Source organism: Phodopus roborovskii, unplaced genomic scaffold, assembly GCF_943737965.1.
Source record: "Phodopus roborovskii unplaced genomic scaffold, PHOROB, whole genome shotgun sequence".
Taxonomy (NCBI): Eukaryota; Metazoa; Chordata; class Mammalia; order Rodentia; family Cricetidae; genus Phodopus; species Phodopus roborovskii.
In genome coordinates, this window is record NW_026126744.1 from 2,119,800 (window position 1) to 2,140,523 (window position 20,724).

General features: G+C 35.0%; 1 protein-coding gene across 1 annotated transcript in view; it reads left to right on the top strand.

The window, feature by feature from the left end:
- Window positions 1-20,724, top strand: part of LOC127214538 (cadherin-related family member 3) — an 89,566-nt gene that overhangs the window by 66,906 nt on the left and 1,936 nt on the right. Inside the window, exons 17-18 of the mRNA XM_051174919.1 lie at window positions 6,419-6,560; window positions 6,733-6,986. Of these exons, the coding sequence (XP_051030876.1) occupies window positions 6,419-6,560; window positions 6,733-6,986 (396 nt within the window). The remainder of the gene's footprint in view (window positions 1-6,418; window positions 6,561-6,732; window positions 6,987-20,724) is intronic.

A 20,724-nucleotide genomic window follows, 5' to 3' on the forward strand; every position in this document is an offset into this window, starting at 1 on the left:
ACTATGCTAGTTAAGGGATATATTCCAGGCTTTTATCCTAACTTCCAGAAAACATGACTGAATTGAAGTGGGGGATCAAACAAGTGTTTCAAGGACATTTTCTAACTTTCTTTGCAAGTATTACACAACTGCCTACATTGTCTTGTTACTTGCAAAGAAAATACTTGATGGGGGAAGGAAAGAAGGGGACAGAGAAACAAAGAGAAGGACAGAGACAGAAAAAAGCTAAGGCATATATTATTGGTTTTCTGTATTATATAAAAGTCCAGTTTTGTATTTTGTTATTCAAGTGATGCTGTTAGATGGTAGCAAACTTACTTAACTTGCAGATAGCCTTAATAGGACTCCAAAGAGAGCATTGTTTCTGTTTGGAAAACTATTCACTTACAGTACTAACATTTGTTTGTTTGCTTGTTTGCCTTGTGTATGCCTGCATGTCTTACCATAGCACATGCCATCATTTCTGCACGAAGATCAAAGGACAACTTGTGGGAGTTGGTTCTCTCCTACCATGTGATTCTTGGGTTAAATTCAGGCTAGGTGGCAAGTACTCTTACCATGTCCCTGGTCCCATGGTTTATAATTATAAAAGAAGATTAAATATGAGTAATTTAATAATAAACTATAAGTAGTATAGACACATATAAAAGCAGCTTATAGTTATTATTCTTATTTCCAACTTATTAACCAGTTATATTTCAATTAAATATTGAATTTTTCATATTTTAACATTTAAAATATTACTTCACTCAGTTCAAATATATTTATTTTTATTGTCCTTCTTTTGTAATTCTATAATTTCTTAGAGTATTATTTGTGGTTACAAATATGTATTTATACTTACTGATTTTAGGTTTTCCTCATCATAATGGAAAAATACCTATTTGTATCATAAATTCATGCCTGTATATCTACATTTTTGTTCCTTCACTTTGTGTCTATCATGTGTTATAGATTATATTTCTCATTTTTAGTCTCAAATTATAAGAATAAGACAAATCTGAACTCAGAGAGGAAAAGAACTATGCCATTGTGAGCAGAAGTTAACAAGATCTGCTGAAACTGTTTCATATTGAATTTGTCCCTGAAAACTCAAGACCATGGAGGGAAAGTTACATGATTAGTACCACTGTCCCATTTAGTCCCAGTCTAAAAGCCTGAGAAACTAAGGTTGGGGATGGGGACATTCAAATTGGTTTTGAATTATCAAAGCAAAATAACCAAGAGCTGTCAAGTCCAAATGAAGTAGAGGTGGAGGCCAGGGTCTTTCTTTCTAGTCTAATTCTTCAATGGATCAAACAATGGCCACCCTCATGGCTGGGTAGTTCTTATTATATAATCTTAGGATCCATCTGTTAAACTTTTCACAGAACTTCACAGACACACCCAGAAATGTGTTTCTGGGTATCTGAAAACTCTTAACAAGTTTTCAAGGTAACTTGATCACTTTCTATCCATCCATGAAGTGAAGGATATTCAATTTCATTTCTTTGTTATTTGCTGTCACTATTTTATTCTAACGACTGTATAGTGTGCATTTCCTCATTGCTTTGTAATGATGATTGTCAAGTGTATAGTGATATCCACTTAAATGTCAAAATGGCTGCTAGCTGTAAATACACCCAAATACTTTTATGTATAATATTGACTTATCACTTTTATTTATTTTTCTTTCTTTTACTTTTACTTTTTAACCTTTAAATAATTTTCTTTGTAATTTTATGGTACACAATTCAGTATTATATTTGTATTTTACTGGCAATCCAAAATGCCTTTACATTCATTATGGTTGCTACTATATTCATATTAATTGCATTATCTTGTTTTACATTTTAACAGCTGTGTTTATATCTTCTTTTCTACATTTTTGTCCTTTTATATTGACTGATTTTTTTTTTCAACTTGAGTTGTATGTTATATTTTGTCAGTGGCTAAACATTTCCCAGGAATCAATCAATCAAGAAATCCATTCATAAAAAAAAATTAATATGAATGACAATATTTTTATATTTTATGGATATATTATATATGTATATATATATATATATATATATATATATATATATATATATACATAATACCAGCAACCATATCACCAACTAATATAGAGATAGCACTGTTGGATATATGGAATTCAGTATGGGGTTAAAAAGTAAAAAGTAGCAGATTGTGGTTAACTACAATGGTACTAAAAGGAAACATCAATGGTTTCCAAGGTAGCATAGGTAAAAGAGGCCGCCTCCTCCAGACACAGAAAGAGGACAACACCAGCACTCTGAGATGATGACAGAGCCTCCTTCTTTGACAGAGAACATCCCACAGAGGGAAGAATATGTGCCTGGTATCCATCCTACAGCCTGCTACAACAAACAGGAGTACAAAGCATGGAGTGCAGTTGCTATACAAGCACACAGGAGAGTGGGTCAGGCAGAACATGAGTTCCAAACACAAGAAAAAAGATAAAGAATGCAAAGGAAATTAAGCAAAAGTCACCATGCTGAGTCGGTCTATAGATTCAGATGCAGAACTTGGTGAGACAGCTGCTCCAAGCACAGGTGGCACCTAAGACATGTACTACACTGGGAGCTACCTGTTGAGGAGTGTTCACTGGCAATGAAGAGAACATCACATGTAGGGTTACTGCAATCTATCAAAAAAATAAAAACATTAAAAATACATTAAACTGTTCTCTCTGTCTCTGTCTCTCTTTCTCTCTCTCTGACACACACACACACACACACACACTCACACATGCACGCATGCACGCACACACACACCAAAACACTCAACCATATAATAGTCAACACAGGATGAAAACTCGGGACAATAGGTTTCTTGCTGTTGGTACTGCTTGGTAGTTTAACTCTAGGACTTTTCTCTGTTAAAGCCTTCAAGAATGTCAGGTAGCAAAGAGTAATCAGTGAAAGAGGTTACCAGCTCTCACCTCAAAAAACACGAGAGACAATCAGAGGTAATGATTACAAAACTTAGTAAGAATTAGCATTAGCATCACTTCTGAGAACTTTTCCTAACCAATTTAAGTCTATAAAAGTTGAGTTCATTTTCATTTGCTTCTTTAATATGCACATTATCACTACATACTTTAGCTTTTAGCATTTTTATTTATTTATTTATTTATTTATTTATTTATTTATTTATTTATTTATTTGAGACAGGGCTTTTCTCTGTGCAGCTTTGTAGACCAGGCTGGCCTTGGACTCAGAGGATGACCTGCCTCTGCTTCCCAAGTGCAGAGATTAATGGCATGTGTCATCTTTGCCCTGCAACTCTTGGCATTTTAATCACATCATGTAGTTATATTTTTTTATTCAAGGTTTTTTAAAAAATGGGCATTTCACGTAAGGGGTAGGCTTTGTTTCAGCTCATAGTTGTGGATAGCGTCTACAATGTGGGGAGAGGGGTGTATCAGCAGTTGGTCTTACTGTATCTAATGTCAAAAAACCAAGAGCTAAGAATCTCTCACAGATGTGCTGAAGGCATTTTTTTCCTACATGGTTCTAGCTTCTAGCAAGTTGACTGTTCACAATAATCATCAAAGTAAGTATACACATTATGGTTTCCATGGCAATTTGCTTGTTCATCATTTCTTATTTCAGATGTTTACGTGTGATAGTTTCTCCTCTCCTCAAGTAGTTAAAACTCAGGAAGAGAAATAGTAAAACTTTTTTTTTTTATTAGAGACCTTTTATGTTTTTATTTTCTTAAGGTCATATTTGTACAAAGAAAGTAAAGACCTCTAAGGGTACAAATTCTTTTCAACATGCTAAAGTTGTACCAACCATGACTATTTTTAGCATTAATTTTATACCTCCTTCCTGTTTTATATCATTTTATATTTAAACATTTCAATTTTAATCATATTTTTGTACTGCAACTCTTCCCAGTTCCTCCCTACTTTCTTCCCCATCCTAGTTGCCATTCTCACCCCCTCCTTATTTCATTCTGTCTCACTGTCTGAAAAAGAAATGCCTTAAAAGCACTAAACACTAAAATTAAAATCAATGTGAACTAGAAAAAGACCAATTAGACCAAAAAAAGAAGTCAAAATAAAACACAGAGAGAGAGAGAGAGAGAGAGAGAGAGAGAGAGAGAGACAGAGACAGAGACAAAGACAGACAGAGACAGAGATAGATAGATAGATAGATAGAGAGAGAGAGAGAGAGAGAGAGAGAGAGAGAGAGAGAGAGGGAGAGAGAGAGAGAGAACCTGGGACAGTGTCTGTTTTGGAGTGTGGTTGATATACCTAGTTACTTCCATTTAAGAAAACTGACCTCCCTTTCTGAGCAGGTATCAGTTGCTAATAGTTTCTAGGTTAAGGATGGAAACTTGTGTTCAATCTCCCTTTCAGTGCTGGGGCTGACAAAATATACCTTCAAAGCAACTCTAATAAGAAGATGTATAGAAGGATATAACAACCCCATTAGGGAAAAATCCATAAAGGGACGTCACAGTTTTGAACAACTATGCACCCAACTTTATAATTTGTCTATGTCTTTGTGTTCTACTTTAAACTTTAAAGTCTAAATACTATTATATAAGGGGTACACAAAACCCCAAATTGTCCAAATTTACCATGTTTGTATTTAAAAACATATACAAAGATTTATTTATTTGGGTTTTCTAACATACATGTATTCACTACATGTATGCCTGGTGTCCCAGTGGGTCAGATTTTTCTTGACATTCTGGAACTTCATTTGTAGGTGGTGGTGATCTGCTGTACAGATGCTGGGAACTGAAGCTGGGTCCTCAGAAAAACAGTAAATGCTCTTAACTGTTGAGCCATGTCTCCAATGCCTGCAGTTAAAAACTTGGAGAACTGCTCTATATAAAGATAATACATTCTATTCCAAAATGAAATAAAAGTGATAAATATTGCTAAATTATGATTATGTATTAAGAATACATTTTATTTATTAGAAATTAAAAAATTTAAATAGTATGTTTTATTTAATAACCACTTTAGGTAATCGTATAACAACACAGGGATTGAAAATGCCTTTCCAGATTACTCAAAGATAATTGCAACCCAATTTATTTCTCTTTTATTGGGAACAGGTTTTAAATCACTTACCAAATGTACTGGCTAAGTTGTTTTTATTTATTAAAATTTAGTTAATAAATATATGTCACAGTGTTTCAGAGTATTTTGTTCCAGAATTATGGTGATTCTAAATTTTAAGGTATGAACAACTAAAACCATAGTTTTGCTTTCTTGTATACTTTGTGTTGATCAAATTTCCATAAAGAATAATAACTTAGTAACATGAATACACTATGTTTTAATGTAATTGGAGATACAGTTGTGTAAGAAAATGATGGTCTTTTGCCAAAATTAATTCTGGCAAGCAAGATTGGAATGATATATTAAATTCCAAGCCATAGAAACAGCACCTTAAAATAAGAAACTGATGATTCAAGGTTGGCAGGGTCCCCTTTGCTTAATTTAAGAACAAGCTTAAAGGCTGGCCATAATGTTGGAGCATTAAGAATTCCTTCTTCCAAAATGTTCCCAGAGCTTCATAATGTAATGGGAATATTAAAACGATGGTGGAGAGCTACAGTCCTGAGAGGTTATTTAAACTTGCACTTTGAGTTCACCAATGAGTGTGAGCCATGTATGACAATGACAACAATTGTAAAAGCATGAAGATAATTTATTACTGTAAAATATTTGCTTGGGTCTTTATTTTTTAAAATGACATGTTTATTTTTTATACTTGTTAATTATATTTATACTTGCTTATACTATGTTAAGAATATAGATTAATGTTTAAAGGTAGCCTCACTCCTTCCAAATTTGTGAGTTCAAATAAATTCATTGATTCTTGTCCTTGCCATTTCACTCTTCTGCTGGTAATTTAGATGATTCTTGTTTTCAGTTTGTAACTTGAAATTATAAACCTCCTTAATAAATACAGTGGGACTCGTAGCACTATTCTAGGCTTTTAGTCATGAGGAACTTGAACATGCATTTTTCATGAAGAATCAAGTACAGGCTCTAATCAGTAGCATCAGCTATCTGATGAATCTGTGTTATTTCACAACTAGTAACTCAAGGAAAAGAAAAAGGTGAATGAATAAGTCAGGAAAATATTTGGTGAAATCGTTTCTGTGAGGAGGCACATTGGGAAAAATTGCTGAGCTGAGGAATGCTGTGGACATCAACTTTGAGGATTTAAATGACTATCTCTATTCTTCAGTCATAGAATCCAAGACACTCTAAGCACTGCCCCTTCCCCCCCACCCCCGTGTGTGTGTTTGTGATATATTCCTGTAATTTACTGGAAATTATCTAGGCCAACACTATATGCAATAAAAATGAGAAAATGACCAATTGTGTATGGCGAGATTTTTGAAACATGACTTAACCTAATAAAGTATCATTTTGTTGTAGAACGTGAATGATGAGCCTCCTGTATGTACACCTCCACATTTAGAAATTCAGATGTATGGCAGCTTTAGGGGTCGTTTAATTCGCCTCAATTGCGTAGACAAGGATTCCCCACAGGATCATCTAAGCTATTCCATCACAGGAGGTAAAGGGTGTGAATTCAAGTTGGTTACTTCCACATTGTTTTGTGTGATTCTCACTTCAGAATTTGTAACTGTTGGGAATATATCATAAGATATATTTTAAACAAAAACTTAGAGAGCATGGAAATAAGCATTCATGATACAGTTCCCATTGTTTTATTACCTAAATTTTAGGAAACACAAATAATCAGTTCACTCTTTGGAGAGAAGGTGCTGAGTCTCCATTTCTGGCCACTGGGCAGCATTTCCAGTACGATCTATTTCAAGGAATTCAAGATGGAGTGACGTTCCAGTTACTTATTGAAGTCACTGATGAATTGGGTGAGAATGCAGCTAGTCAGCTGACAGCCACTACTACAGTCATAATTCATGTGCTTCCCTGGACCACAGCACAGCCAACTTCTTCCAGAAAAACAACTTCAACTACAGTAAGTAACAGCAATGACCTGAAATTCTGAAGGAATTAGTCATACTCACAGAAAGTTATTGAGAACTCTCATAGGAGATATCCTATTGTTTTGGAATTAAAAGACATGAAATGCAACAGTTACTTTAATGTAGTTGAAGTCTCATCCTTACAATAAAGGAAAGCTATTGTAGCTGTTAACCATCAGTGTAGAAGTCAGACAAATATATCAAACATAATCAGTTTTGTGGTCTCTGCTGCTTAGAATTCCTAGTAGTACCTTTCAGTCTTTTTCAAAATAAGATTAATTTATTTATTTAGTGTGTAGTGGGGTTTGCTTGCATGTATGTCTGTATGAGGGTATCAGATTCCCTGGAACTAGCGTTACAGTCATCAGCTGCCATGTGGTTTTTGGGAATTGAACCCAAGTCCTTTGGAAGAGCAACTGAATCATCTTTCCAGCCCCAGCCCCAGTCCACTCTTATCATAGTGTATATTTTGTTTAAATTAATACCCAGCAATAATTTATTATGGTAAAAGTGTCATTTTATGCTTAGAAAAGATATTTGGCAGCTTTTTCTTTTCAGAAGGATTATGGGTTAGGATTGTAGCATATGCATTTTGAAGAAAAACAAGTTATTAGTCCTTAACACATTTAGCTAGTATACTTTATAAATTCTACAGTATTGAAACACTTGTTTCAATAGCAGAGCTTGAACATAAGTTAAGTTTTCCTGGGATGTCTTTAGTTCTCCATTGTGGAAGAAAATTAAAATGTAGTTTTTAAAAATTATTCATATTTTCATGTAAAGAGAAGAACATTTATTCCAGGAAGAATATAATAAATCCCAGGAAGTGATACTATGAGCTATTTTTTCTTTCAGGGCAAAAAGGGCTGAGGGTGTATCTTAGTGAGGAAGAAGAAGATTATGCTTAGTAGATATGTCAACTCATGGAACATCGGAAGTCTTGAAACTGAGAGGGTTGGGATTAGGAAAGACCTGAAATTACAATCATTTAAAGCAGAGAAGATAAATCCATAGTGTTTGGTAGACTTCAATAATATTCAAATAAAGAAAAAATATTGATGTGGTAGAGTTGAGTTTTGTATGACTTAAGTCAAGTTAAAGCAGCCAAGACCCTATGCATATCTATGACTAGACTAACATATCTTTGATGCTATGTATCAAAACTGACTCAAAGAGACACACTTGAGATAAAACAGCCATTTGTTGAATAAGTTACAGAAAATAATTTTTGACTAAAGTTAAGTTTGTGGTAGTTATAGAAAGACAAAATAATCAAAATTTTAAAATTCTAAATCTAAAGGGAATGGAACGTTGATGACAAGTGTTTATTAAAGCATTAATATTAGTATTAAAGAGCTTGTATTTTTCTTCCCATACAGTCTTTGTGTATAAAACAGTTTTACTCATTGACTGAAGATCTATCTTCTGCTTCAGGGATACTAGTCATTATTCAGTCAAAATCCATCATTTATGACTTAAAACATACATATTCTTCTGGACATCACCAATTAGTTTTTAACCTCTCCACTCATCCCAGAATATATATTCATAGAACATCCACATTTATGGAGTCATTTTATATGTCAGGTAAACAATGCAAAAAGCCTATCCTGTTGTTAATGTGGTCAGATGATAGAGTAGCATTCCAAAGAGTTAAAATAAATTGTTTCTCCTTCCTGGGTCAATGTGAACCTCACCACTTTGTTCTGATTCATTCTACTCTAATGGACCCTGCTCCTCTGTGGGAGGTTATTTTAGCCTACATTGTTATTGGGGGAAAATATATTCCTCACAATTATATTTATACCCAAATCTCTGCCATTCAAATAGCTGAAAGCAAAATGTAGCAATGCAGAAGCCATTATAGTAAAATGTAAAATAGGTAAAACAATCAAGTTCTGTGCCAAAATGTACAAGGATTTTTTTTTTTTTTGTAGGAAAGCTAAGTGGTATTATAATCCATTCACTTCCCTTGGCAATGTATATTTGCCTTTCTAAATGAGACAGGGCAATTAAAGCTGTCTGGAAATGATTACTACCATGTGACCTATGAAGTCAATTCCACTAAATAAGTGATTTTCCCTACAAGCCATATCAGTGTTAATGTTTGTATGTGTACGTACATAACACATAGATACCCTCAGGGAGATATGTGTACTTCTCATTGTGAAAAATGTTACAAAACCAGAAATGGCCTAACAAACTCTGTAGTACAACATATTCATTATAGAGGAAAAAAAAAACCGCTACTTAGACAATTCTAACTTCAATTTGCTTGCTACAGAGAGAGTAGGCATATACGCAAAAGCATCTCCATGTTGTAAAATAGTTTTTAAAAATAGAGTATTAATAAAGGTTTGTTAAGAGAATTACTGACTAGCTACTATTTCATTTAAAGTTATTATAAAATTATCAAATAAAATTCATGTGTGTCTTTATCTGTTTATTCTTGAGAAAATTTTGGGCTAGCTGTTAGCATACAATGTTGAATAAATTAAAGAAAAATAGATAATGAAATATTTCACTAACAATGGTTTCAATAATAGAGAGTTGTGTTCAGAATTGTAGCATACTCTTATGGAAACATGTGACAACCTAAGAAATATTGACTTTATTTTCCATTATGGAGAGTCTACAGAGGGGTCATGAGGTATTTGTGCCAGACACAATGTTTCCATGTTTGGATGTGTTTAATAAAGGCACACAAAATACTAAGTGGATATTGGCAGGTTGTGGAAAAAATGCCCATAATTTCAATTAGTCATTTATAGTAATGATCTAGATAAAGGAGACTGGAAGATAAGACCTTTGTGAAGAAATCAATTGCTATATCAGGAATATATTTATTCATTTTACTATAAACAAATCAAATAATATAAATATAGTATATCACTGGAAAGAGGATTTCTCTTGGGACTCAGCAATTATTATTATAAGATATATCTTTATTACTATTATAAAGTAGATATTCTACTTAGTATGTTGAATTAGATATGAAAACTTCAAAACATTTTAAGTGGTCAAAGTATACTGCTCAAATCTTATCTGCTTCTAAAATACAACTACAAAAACTCGTTACAAAAATAGAACATGTTTCAAACCATATTGCTAAGAATGTCTGCCTGTGAGTTTTAGAGAATAAAGTCCTAATGATAAAAAGCTTAAAGCAATTAAATTTTATTCAATTATATTATAAATACTGTAGGGTACATCTTCAGCCTGAAACTCACTGCAAATGAAGCGAGATATCAACAAAAGATTCTTGTAACTTTTGGGAAAATATATAGGGCTTCTCAGAAATTATAATGTACTGAAGACATTACAGAGACTTCTGCATATTTTATAGTGCCAAGTATGGTACTAGTATGGTCAAAGGACCAATGCCATATTTTATAAGAAAAATATGTGACAGTTTTTAGTAGGGAAAGGTAGGGGCTCATGAACTGTTGCAGAATCTGATGAAATTTTTATTCCTTCTATGCAGAACAATGATGCATGTACACAATTTTACATTTCATTTCAGAGACTTGTAAAAAATAATATTCATGGAACCCAGATTTAAAAACCAAGACTAAAATCAGTAGTATATTACTGACTGTGAATTTGTTAAAAAAAAAAAAAGTTTTAATGAACAAATCTATGCCCCTTGATACAAAGTAAACAAAGAAGACAGGCTATATAGTCACTGAGAACACAATGAAACACTCCTTAAATGTGGTCACACTTGGAAAGATAGACATTAGAATAAGTAACACAATTCCCAAAGGGAAGGAAGCAAGATGGAATCACTTTAACTACAGAATAGCTTAGTTATAAGGCTAATAACCAATGACAAAACCTGATGGACTGATGAAAATAAACAGACCCATTGTAAAGGGTTTCGTGTTCACCCCATACCTCCTCACTCAGAGCCTTCTCAGAGCAGGTAGAGAAAAAGTGAGACACTAAGTCATCTTTCAAGAACTGAATTAAATTCTTCAACTTCAATGTATGTTGTCTAAAGAGACAATGAGGTAACTGGCTAGACACTGTTTCCTGCAAATACAATTCCCCAAAGGAATCATGAATCAAAATTCCAGAGACTGTGCAGCAAATTGAGACCATAATAAAAATTCCAGGACTAATGTCTATTTTGACAGTAGGAATGATGGTAGAAACTTTAAATCATCCTCATTTGTAACTATGGTTTTTATTCTTATTTTAACATAGCACATAGAAAGGTGAATGTCTGTAAATAACTCTGTCCAGCCTTTTCATCAGTTCTGTTGGGAAACATGTCCATATTTCCTGGTGCATATCAGTATAATGAAAAGGCTTTTATCTCATCAGTGCAGAAAAGACAGTAGTGTACAGAGAGACAAAAATTGCAATTCTTTATTGCCTTTACGGAATCTGAACTTTAAGGATGAATAGCATGGGTATGGTGTTTACACCTAATGCTGTATTCTTCCTTCCCTACTGGGCTCATTGCATAAGACTGATTTTGTATCACCAAAACAACAACAACATTATAAATATGGACACCAGAAACTAAATTGCAATTAATGACCTTCTGATGAGTCTCTGGTATATGGAAATTAAAAAATTAATCACTTGATCATGGTACCTCCCCTGCCAGGTAAGTGAGAATGAAAGAGGTAGGGAGGGACGGAGGGAGAGGGAACTGGGATCAATATGTAAAATAAAAATAAAAAATAAATTAATAAAAAAATTTAATCATAGTTGAGATGCTTAGGGTTAGGGTTAGGGTTAGGGTTAGCGTTAGCTGCAGACAAAATGCCACATCCCGGGATTTTGCTTTATTTTGTTTTTTGTTTTTGTGTTTGTTTTTAGTTGTTGTAGAGTTGTTGTAACAGCATACTCTCCATCAGATTCTTTTCCTATTTTTTTTTTTTTTTTTTTTGAGACAGGGTTTCTCTGTGGGGCCCTGTCTGTCCTGGGCCTTGTTCTGTAGATTAGGTTAGCCTCAAACCCACAGAGGTCTTCATGCATTTCTCTCCCGAGTGCTGGGATTAAAAATGTGAACCACCACTGCCTGGCTTATTCTTTAGGGAAGTAAACCACAAAGAACATTTCAAAGAAAGTGGGATTCATATGCACATATAATAAGCAAAGTACTATTAAGCCACCAAAATAGAAGAGAGCATTATTTTTTATACTTTTAGTCCTTTTTTTAAATAATAATGCCTCACTTTGGCCAAATTTTTAGGACAGTGTATGTATAGAAGCCACTGGTAACCTAACTCTAATCATTTTCATTTTATGTCTTTTGATCTGGTTTAATGTGGTTTTTAATATGGATTCCTATGAAACTCACTTGACCTTGACCTCCATATGTAGTTGAATCTTGCCTTCCACTTGACTTCTACTTCATAAATGCTGGAATTACAGACCTCACTTAAGCCACTGTACCCTGCCTTTTTTGCTTTTATTTTGAAACGGAGTCTCACTAAATGGCACTGATGATGTCTCTGCTCCAGAAGATGGAGTACAAGTGTGTACTTAAAGATAAATCTAATCTTTACTTTTAAAAAGCAAGAACATGGATAAGAGAAATGCATGACTTGCTGTGATTTGTGCCTTTAACAGTTTCACTCTTAGTTTAGGAAGTAGTGTTCTTGGTGGTGTTTGGGCACTGGTCATCTCTACATCTTAAACTAAAATTTTCTTGCTCTTTCTATTTTCCTAATCTAAGGGTGAGCTATGCACATAAGAACCATAGTAATAAATTGTCACATACTGATTGCCCACAACTGCAACAAACTCATGTAAAGAACTTATACTATTCATCACAATCCTATTAATATTTATCATTTCATAAACAGAGACTGATTTACCCAAATAAAGAGACAGATATAACTACAGTTCCTATGTCATTTAAGAGTTCTTACATGTATTTTTTTGTTAACTTTTCAGTTTTTAAAACTTCATTAGTTCATGCTCACTTAAATAACATCTTTCAGACACCAAACATTGATTAAAATTTTTCTAAAGTATAGATACTAAATTATAATTTATTTTGTTGCATGAGAAATTTAATCTTTGCCATCACACATGGAAGGCAACTGCTCTGCAAATAAACAGCACTCTTAGATTTCCCTTTTACATTCTATTTAGTAGTAGGGTCATACTGAGTTGCTACAACTGGGACTGAACTTGTGGTCTTCCAGTCTAGATTTTCCAGATGCTGGTACTACAAGCCTGCACCATGAAGCTTGAAAAATTTTAACTTCTTAATAAGGAGGAAGAATTGCAACCATGTGCCTACCATACCCAATTACTTATAAAGCAAACAATTAAATGTTGAAACAGTGAATTGATAACAGTAACTGTAAAACTTTCATTGTTAGGTAGAAATCAAAGACCTGCAGAGAAGTACTTTGATAGGAATAATGTATTTTTTACTGAATCATGTCTGTTTTAATGACAGGATTCAGGACAATGCTTAATGGGCATGGTGGTAGAATTCTTTCTGCATAAATTAATAATAATAGGTCACTTGAACATATAGGGGGCTGAGAAGTTTTCCTACATAGCTAGATTTCCAGTGTTCAAGCTTTATTTGTGGGACTCTATTTTTCTTAACTCACAGACATTGGGACTGTGAGAAAGACATCTTTCTTTCTGAGGTGTGCAATGTAAATAAGGCTCTTGGTGACCCTGAAAACCTTTCATTTCCTGCTGTGTTGGGAATTTAGATGTTAAGCAAGTGTCTGAGCATTTATTTCCATGTGTGTTATGCCACAATAATAATTCCTTAAAAAATAAGATGCCTGTGCTTTCCTCTCATCCCCTTCTCTTCCTCCTAAATCACTCACCATTGACTACCCCCCACTTCCTATGTGCTATGGGGGACTTATCCCTTCCCCCTTTTGTGAGGGACTCTATATGAATCTCTTAGAAATACACCTTGTATCCTAGTTCGTCTGGTGCTATGAATTTTAGGCTGGTGATCATTTGCTCTAGCTCTAAAATCCATATATGAGCAAGTACATACCATGTTCCTCTTTTTGTGACTTGGGTTACCTCATTCAGGAGGGTTCTTCAAGTGCCATCCACTTGCCTGCAAATTTCGAGATTCCATTATTTTTTTCTGCAGAGTAGTATTCCATTGTGTAGATGTGCCATATCTTCTTTATCCATTCTGCATTTGAGGGGCATCTAGGTTGCTTCCAGAAGATTGAGTCAGGGTAGGAATAGAAGACAGAAGAGAGACAGAGAGAGAGAGAGGAAGAGAGAGAGAGAGAACATAAAAAAGGGAGCCATTATTGGTTTGAAGAGAAAACTGAACCTAAAGAAAGGTCTAGAGACCTACAAGACTGCCGCTAACTAACAATTTGAGTAACCGTGGAAAGGCTACCATAAATGTCCTTCCTGGATAGTGAGATCAACAACTAACTTATCCATCATTATGGAGCCTTCATCTAGTACCTGTTGGAAACAAAAGCAAACACCCATACCTAAACACTGGGTCAAACTAGAATCCAGATGCAGATGGAGAGGACAAGACCAGGCTGCAGAAACATATAGAGACAGCTGACCTGAACAAGGAGGAGCTAATGGGCCCCCCAGATTGATAGCTGGGAATCCAGCATGGGACTTCCTCAGGCCCCCCTGAATATTGATCTCAGCCAGAAAGACTGAGAAGTCTAAGGGACCTCAGACAGTGGAACCAGGATGTATTCCTAGTGCACAAAAGAACACATCCCCCATGGAGGGATAACTGCCTTAACCTAGAGACAGGAGAGAATTCCTAGCCCCTACTTCAAATGACTTGACAGATCTACATAGCCCCACCTGGATGGCATTGCCCTACATGTGGAATTGGATTGGGGGGATGGGAGGGGAGGGTAGTTAGGGTACATGTGAGGGGGCAGAGAGGGTGAGAGGCAGAGAGGAAGGGAGGGAGGGAGAGGGAACTGGGATGGACATGTAAAATTAAAAATTAAAAAAAAAAACAAATAAGATGCCACCAGCAGTAGTGGTGCCCACCTTTAATCCCAGTACTTGGGAGGCAGAGACAAGTGGGTCTTCCCCTAAGAGGCCAGCCTGATCTACAGAGTGAGTTATAGGACAGTCAGGGCTACACATACAAACCCTGACTTGAAAAACAAAACCAAAAACCAAACAAGCAACAAAGACAAAAAAAGATGCATGTAGAAGTAGTGAATTTTCAATCAGGCTTTTCTTGGTTTCAGTATTTATCTAACTCTGATAAGAAATAAATATAAAAAAGCTGAAACATGCATGAAAAATACTATTTGGAAAATTACTAGCAACCTTGGAAAAAAACAATCAAGTATGTATCTGCCTGTTTTGTTCATAAGTGAAATTTATCCTAGACAAGAAGTACATAATTTCACTTGTGAAAGTTGTACTTGATTACTTCTTTGCCTAAAAGTAGAAATTGCTACTAATACATATTAAACCTCATTAAGATTCTCATTTAAAACAAAATCCATCTACTTTTTAAGGAAAGTAGTGTTTTGTCTGGGAAAAAAAGTGAACTAGTCTCTTATTTGTTTGCTTGTATGCTTTGGAGAATGGTTTTGAATTTGAGGAAGAGGTTGAGATACATGGTAGGGGTTATGTGGGAGAAAAGTAAAGGAGAAATTGATATAATTATATTATAATCTCAAAATATAAAAGAGTAATTAAAAATTAAAAAAAATTTGAAGAAAATCAAGAAAAAATAGTCTCTTCACCTGGTAATATTGTCTTTGATTACATGTACTAAACCTAGTAGTGTTTAATATTGTACCAGGTACAGAGGGCAATGTCACATCATTTTTAATGAGGATTGTATGTGTAACTGTCATGGTTTGAATAAGAACGGCCTCCACAGGCTCCTGTATTTGAATGCTTAATCATCAAAAAGTGGCACTATTTGAAAAGGATTGTTGAAGTAGGTGTGGCCTTTTAGGGGAAGTGTATCTCTGGAGGTGTGCTTTGAGGTTTCAAAAGGGCATGACACTTCCTCTCTGTCTCTCTCTCTCCCTGTCACGTCTCTATCTTTGTTTCTGTTTTTAGCTCTCTGTCTTTATCCTGCTGCCTATGGATTAGAATGTAACTCTTAACTCTTTCACCAGCATCCTATCTGCCATGCCTTGTAGGCAGAGTTTTTGTCAGGACCACTGGTTCACCAATAAACACACAGACTTAATATTAACTATAAATGATCAGGCTGCTTGCTGGCTAACTGCTACATTTTAAATTAACTCACTTTTTTTTATTTATTCTCTGCCATGTGGCAGAACCTTCTTTTAACACATTAGTCTTGCTTCCCTCTGCCTCTCCTCACAACTCCTGGGGCTCTACCCTTCTTCTTCCCAGTGTCCTCAATGTCTTGCTGTCCCACTTATACCTTCTACCTACCTCCCTACCTACCTACCAGCAAGTTGGCTCTTTTATTAAAGCAATCAGAAGGTACCTGGGCAAAGACACATCTTCACTGTACAAAACAATCATTCCATAGCAACGCCTGCCATCTTGCTTCTCACTGTGATAATAATAGACTAAACCTCTGAAACTGTAAGCAAGCCCCAATTAATTGTTTCCTTTATAAGAATTCCCTTGGCTGTGTCTCTTTACAGCAATAAACTAAGACAGCAACAAAAGTGAGACAAGTCAGTGGCCAAGGAAATACAAAAAATGAATTCATTTTACATTATTTTGATTGTAGTCATGAAACATTATTTCCTGTCTTCCTTTTTTTCATTTCAGAAAAAGAAGACTGGTAATTAATTGCTTTAAACATTTTTCTTTGTTTTATTTTAAACAGTCTTACTACGTAGTGCAGGCTTGCTTCAAACTTTGTGGTTATTGTTGTAGTTCTTGTTCTTGTTTTTCTTCTCCCCCTCCCCCTCCTCCTTCTACTTCTTCTCCCTCTTCTTCTCTTTTTCCTTCTTTTCTTTCTAGAGTTCTTTCTAGAGTTCATTTTTTTTATGGGACAGGTGTTTTGGCTCCATGTATATTTGTGGACCACATAAATGCTTGGTACTCACAGGAGTCAGATAAAAATATTAGATATGCTGGAATTGGATTGTGAAATAACATGTGAATGCTGGGAAGTGAACCCAGGTCTTGTAAGAGAACAAATGTTCTAAATGGCTACAAACTCTCTATGTGGGGTGGGCTGCCTTGAATTCATTTTAGCCTCCCAAGTGCTAGGATTATAGGTGTTTATTAACATATCTGGAAGATGTATCTGTCTTTATAGCTTAAAAACATTTGTTCCTTCTTTTCATGCAGTGTTTTTTTTCATTTAATGGAATGCATTATGCATTAATTGAATTAGGAACTATATATAAGGGTAGATAAAAAGCTGAAAGATTACCATTATCACAAACAAATGTAAAAATCCATCTGGCAGATCTCCTTTAATTATAATAATTCCTAGTAAACACCTTTAACTTTATGTTTGAAAATGTTCTGCATAGCCATTCATTCATAATATAACCCATGCTAAAAGAAATTAAAGTTGTAAATGAAAGAATTTGTAATGATCTCCAGTCATGTAGATTCTGCTAATACAGTTTTTACACTGACGGAAAACAATTTTAAGTACAAACGGAGTGGCAGAGTGCAGCCTTGATAATGAGACAGGTCCTGACTTGACTCGTAGATCTTTCTCTTCATCACTATATAAACCTGTGATGAGTTGTTTGCCATACTGAGCCTCAGTTTCCAGTCTGTCACCATGGATTACTAACAGAAATCATCAACTTTCCTAGTGCATTGTCCAGAATATAAGATGTTATTAATACATAGCATGCTTTATAAATGTTATTAGGTGAAAACATACAGAAATAGATTGTTTCTTGTTTTGAAGTATTAGGCACAGAACACATATTCCTCATTTATAGTTTCCTCTAAGGAAAAACTTTTCATATTTTTATAACAACAAAGTATTTAATAATAAACTATTTGTGGTAAATTTCTAAGGAAGTAGAAAAAACATTGTTTCTGCTTAAATCATCAGCTCTATTAAAAGTTATTTGACATTTTCAGTAGACATCTAGTCTGTCTTTAATAAAATAGTGGAGAATAAAAGTGTAATGACAAGTTTCTTATTGACATTGTTTCTAAAATGTCTTCTCCGGTGAGAGTTAAGTGTAATAATATGAGACAGTAGAACAGGCAGCCTTGAACATCTGTTGTGACTCTGATTTTGAACACTGGCAAAGATTCCATGACAGGGACGATTATTATTATTGTCCTTTCTGTAAGATATAGCAAGTTAAGTAATTAAGGCTATCAATTGCATTCAGCAGTGAGAAGCTGAGAGCATGACCGAGTGACAGATGGGATTCTTTTGTTTTCATCAGTGATTTACCTAACAGTGAGATAAATGTTTGATGACATATTAGGTCTGCCTGTTCTGAGCAGTTCATTTCCTCATTCCTCATCTTCTTCACAGGGAGGAGGTGCCACTCCAGTGTCTGAGTTGGGTTGTCTGCTGAGTCAAATGTGAGAGCATGTGAATACGCCTCATCCCACATTTCAGCTAATATAAAAAGTATCCACTTTGTTAAACAATAAATGCACAACTTGAAATGAATTTGATGAAGTTTGGGATTCAATAATTGGAGTCAGTTTCCTTAAGATAACCTTGTGTAACTAATATTTGAACAAGACTTCTTACCTAGCATTGAGATTTATGTTTCTAAATACATCTGCATTTGAGTTTTCACATTTAATAAGTGATTTGATTTAATCAAATTCAAAGATTTGGCTTTGTCTCTTTACAGAGTTAAAAACTAAGGTATAAAATAAAAGAAAAGGGTTTTGCATCCAAGGTCTGAGAAGTTCCAGTAAGGTTGATTTCCAGTAAATTAAGTTAGAAGTCACTTTGACAAGTGCTATACACAAATGTAGGGCAGACATCATATCAAATTCTGGCCTGAAGGATCTGAGAAAGTCCCAGAAGAGATAGTGGAGTTTTAGGCAGGTTTTGATGGACAGAAAAAGAAGAGCAGACATTAAGCGTCAGCCATAGAGGAAAAAAGGTAGAATCAAGAGCACATGGTTAATTCATAAAAGAAGTATCAGATGTGTCCTGAGATGGAAGGTGAGGTTGGCTTGATGCAGGGATAGTGAAGAATTGAGGCATATTGACAAAGCTTGGAGAGCAGCAAAATGCAAAAAGAAGAAAAAGAAAAAAGAACAAAGGCAGGTGCTACAACAAAAGTCTGGGTAAGTGCTGATCTCTGTTGTGACTCCTGTGCCCCAGGGTCACCAACAGACCTGAAGACATTAAAAACATAAAGTGATAGCATAATATGCCTTCTGACAGAGCAATGAGAATATAAAATGCCACACCCAGTACTTACAAGTTATTTGAATCGCACAGTGGGAAGCTTGTGAGGGATTCCAGACAACAAATATTACACATTTAAGTATTTACTCAGTGTTCAGGGATTGCTAGATGGGTTAGAATAATGTGTGCACTGTACAAAAGGTTTTATAAGTATCAAATGAAGCAAGAGACACAAAAGGTCTTGTAATAAACATGGTATGTAAATATAATCCATTATCATTGTATTAATACCTGTTGAAAGATTTTTGCTCTTTTTACACCACATCTCAGTATTATCCAGACTCGACTTAGAAGCCTAATATATTTCACAATTAAGTCTGGCTTTTTACAAACACAAAGCATTGGATAGATTTTATGTGGCTCCATGAGAAAACAAACACTTCAAAAATCTTTGCTTGTTGTCATATGAGTTAAACACACACCAGGTGAGTGTACAGCACTGTTAGTTTCCTACAGATGGCTGTTTGAGATATTGTGTTTTGGTCCCTTGGTACAGATTAGACTTTTGAAACTTAAAATTGTTACAGTTCTCTAAGTTTGAGGTTTGAAGCATAGGGCACTGTCTGTCATATGGTCTTCGGAGACATGCAGTTATCTCTTTTTCTGCCACCTTGGACTTGGCACCGTCTACCACTTGTCTCAGCTCATCCCTTGCAGATTGGCCACGGTGAGCTCCTCTCCTTTGAGGTGGGAATTAGGAGAAACAACTAACTAAAGTACTTTGATGAATCATGGCCCTCAGTGGATGTTAAATAAATGCTGTGCCTGAATTACGTATTACCTTTATATGTTGATTCCCAGAGCAAAACACAAATTTGATAAGTATTTGTTAGAAGGAAAGAGAAGCAATGGCAGTAGGAAGAAAGAGAAACAGGTGCAGTTAGAATCTATTTCCTTATATTGTGGCAATTGTATTTGAGAGCATATTATTATTCCAGACTGAAATGCCTTGGTTCTAGTAACCCTTCAGCCTCAGTCTCCAGAGTAGCTGGAACTCCAAGGGTCTGCCACCATAACCACCTATTTCTTAAAGATCTGAAAATAAAGCTATATGTCTAAGTGGAAAACAAATTGTAAACCTTTCAATCTGTTTATTACTTAGAGGTACAGCATATTACTTATTCATGAAAATTAGATCACATCATTCTCATTGGCATCTCCTAAGCTTAAGCTTATTTCCCCATCTCCCTTTGTTCAGACATGTCCACACTTGTATATTATAAAGCAGAATAACTAGTCACATATTGTTTAATCTTAACAACTACCTGCATTCAACAGAGCTAGGATTCCTTTCCATGAATTGCACAAGTAATGAGATTTCTTCTGCCACCCCTGTTGATGGATCCTTTTATGCATGTTCTCCCAGCACCTCCTACTTCTATGCCATTTCCGTGAAGCTAGCTTTACCTTAA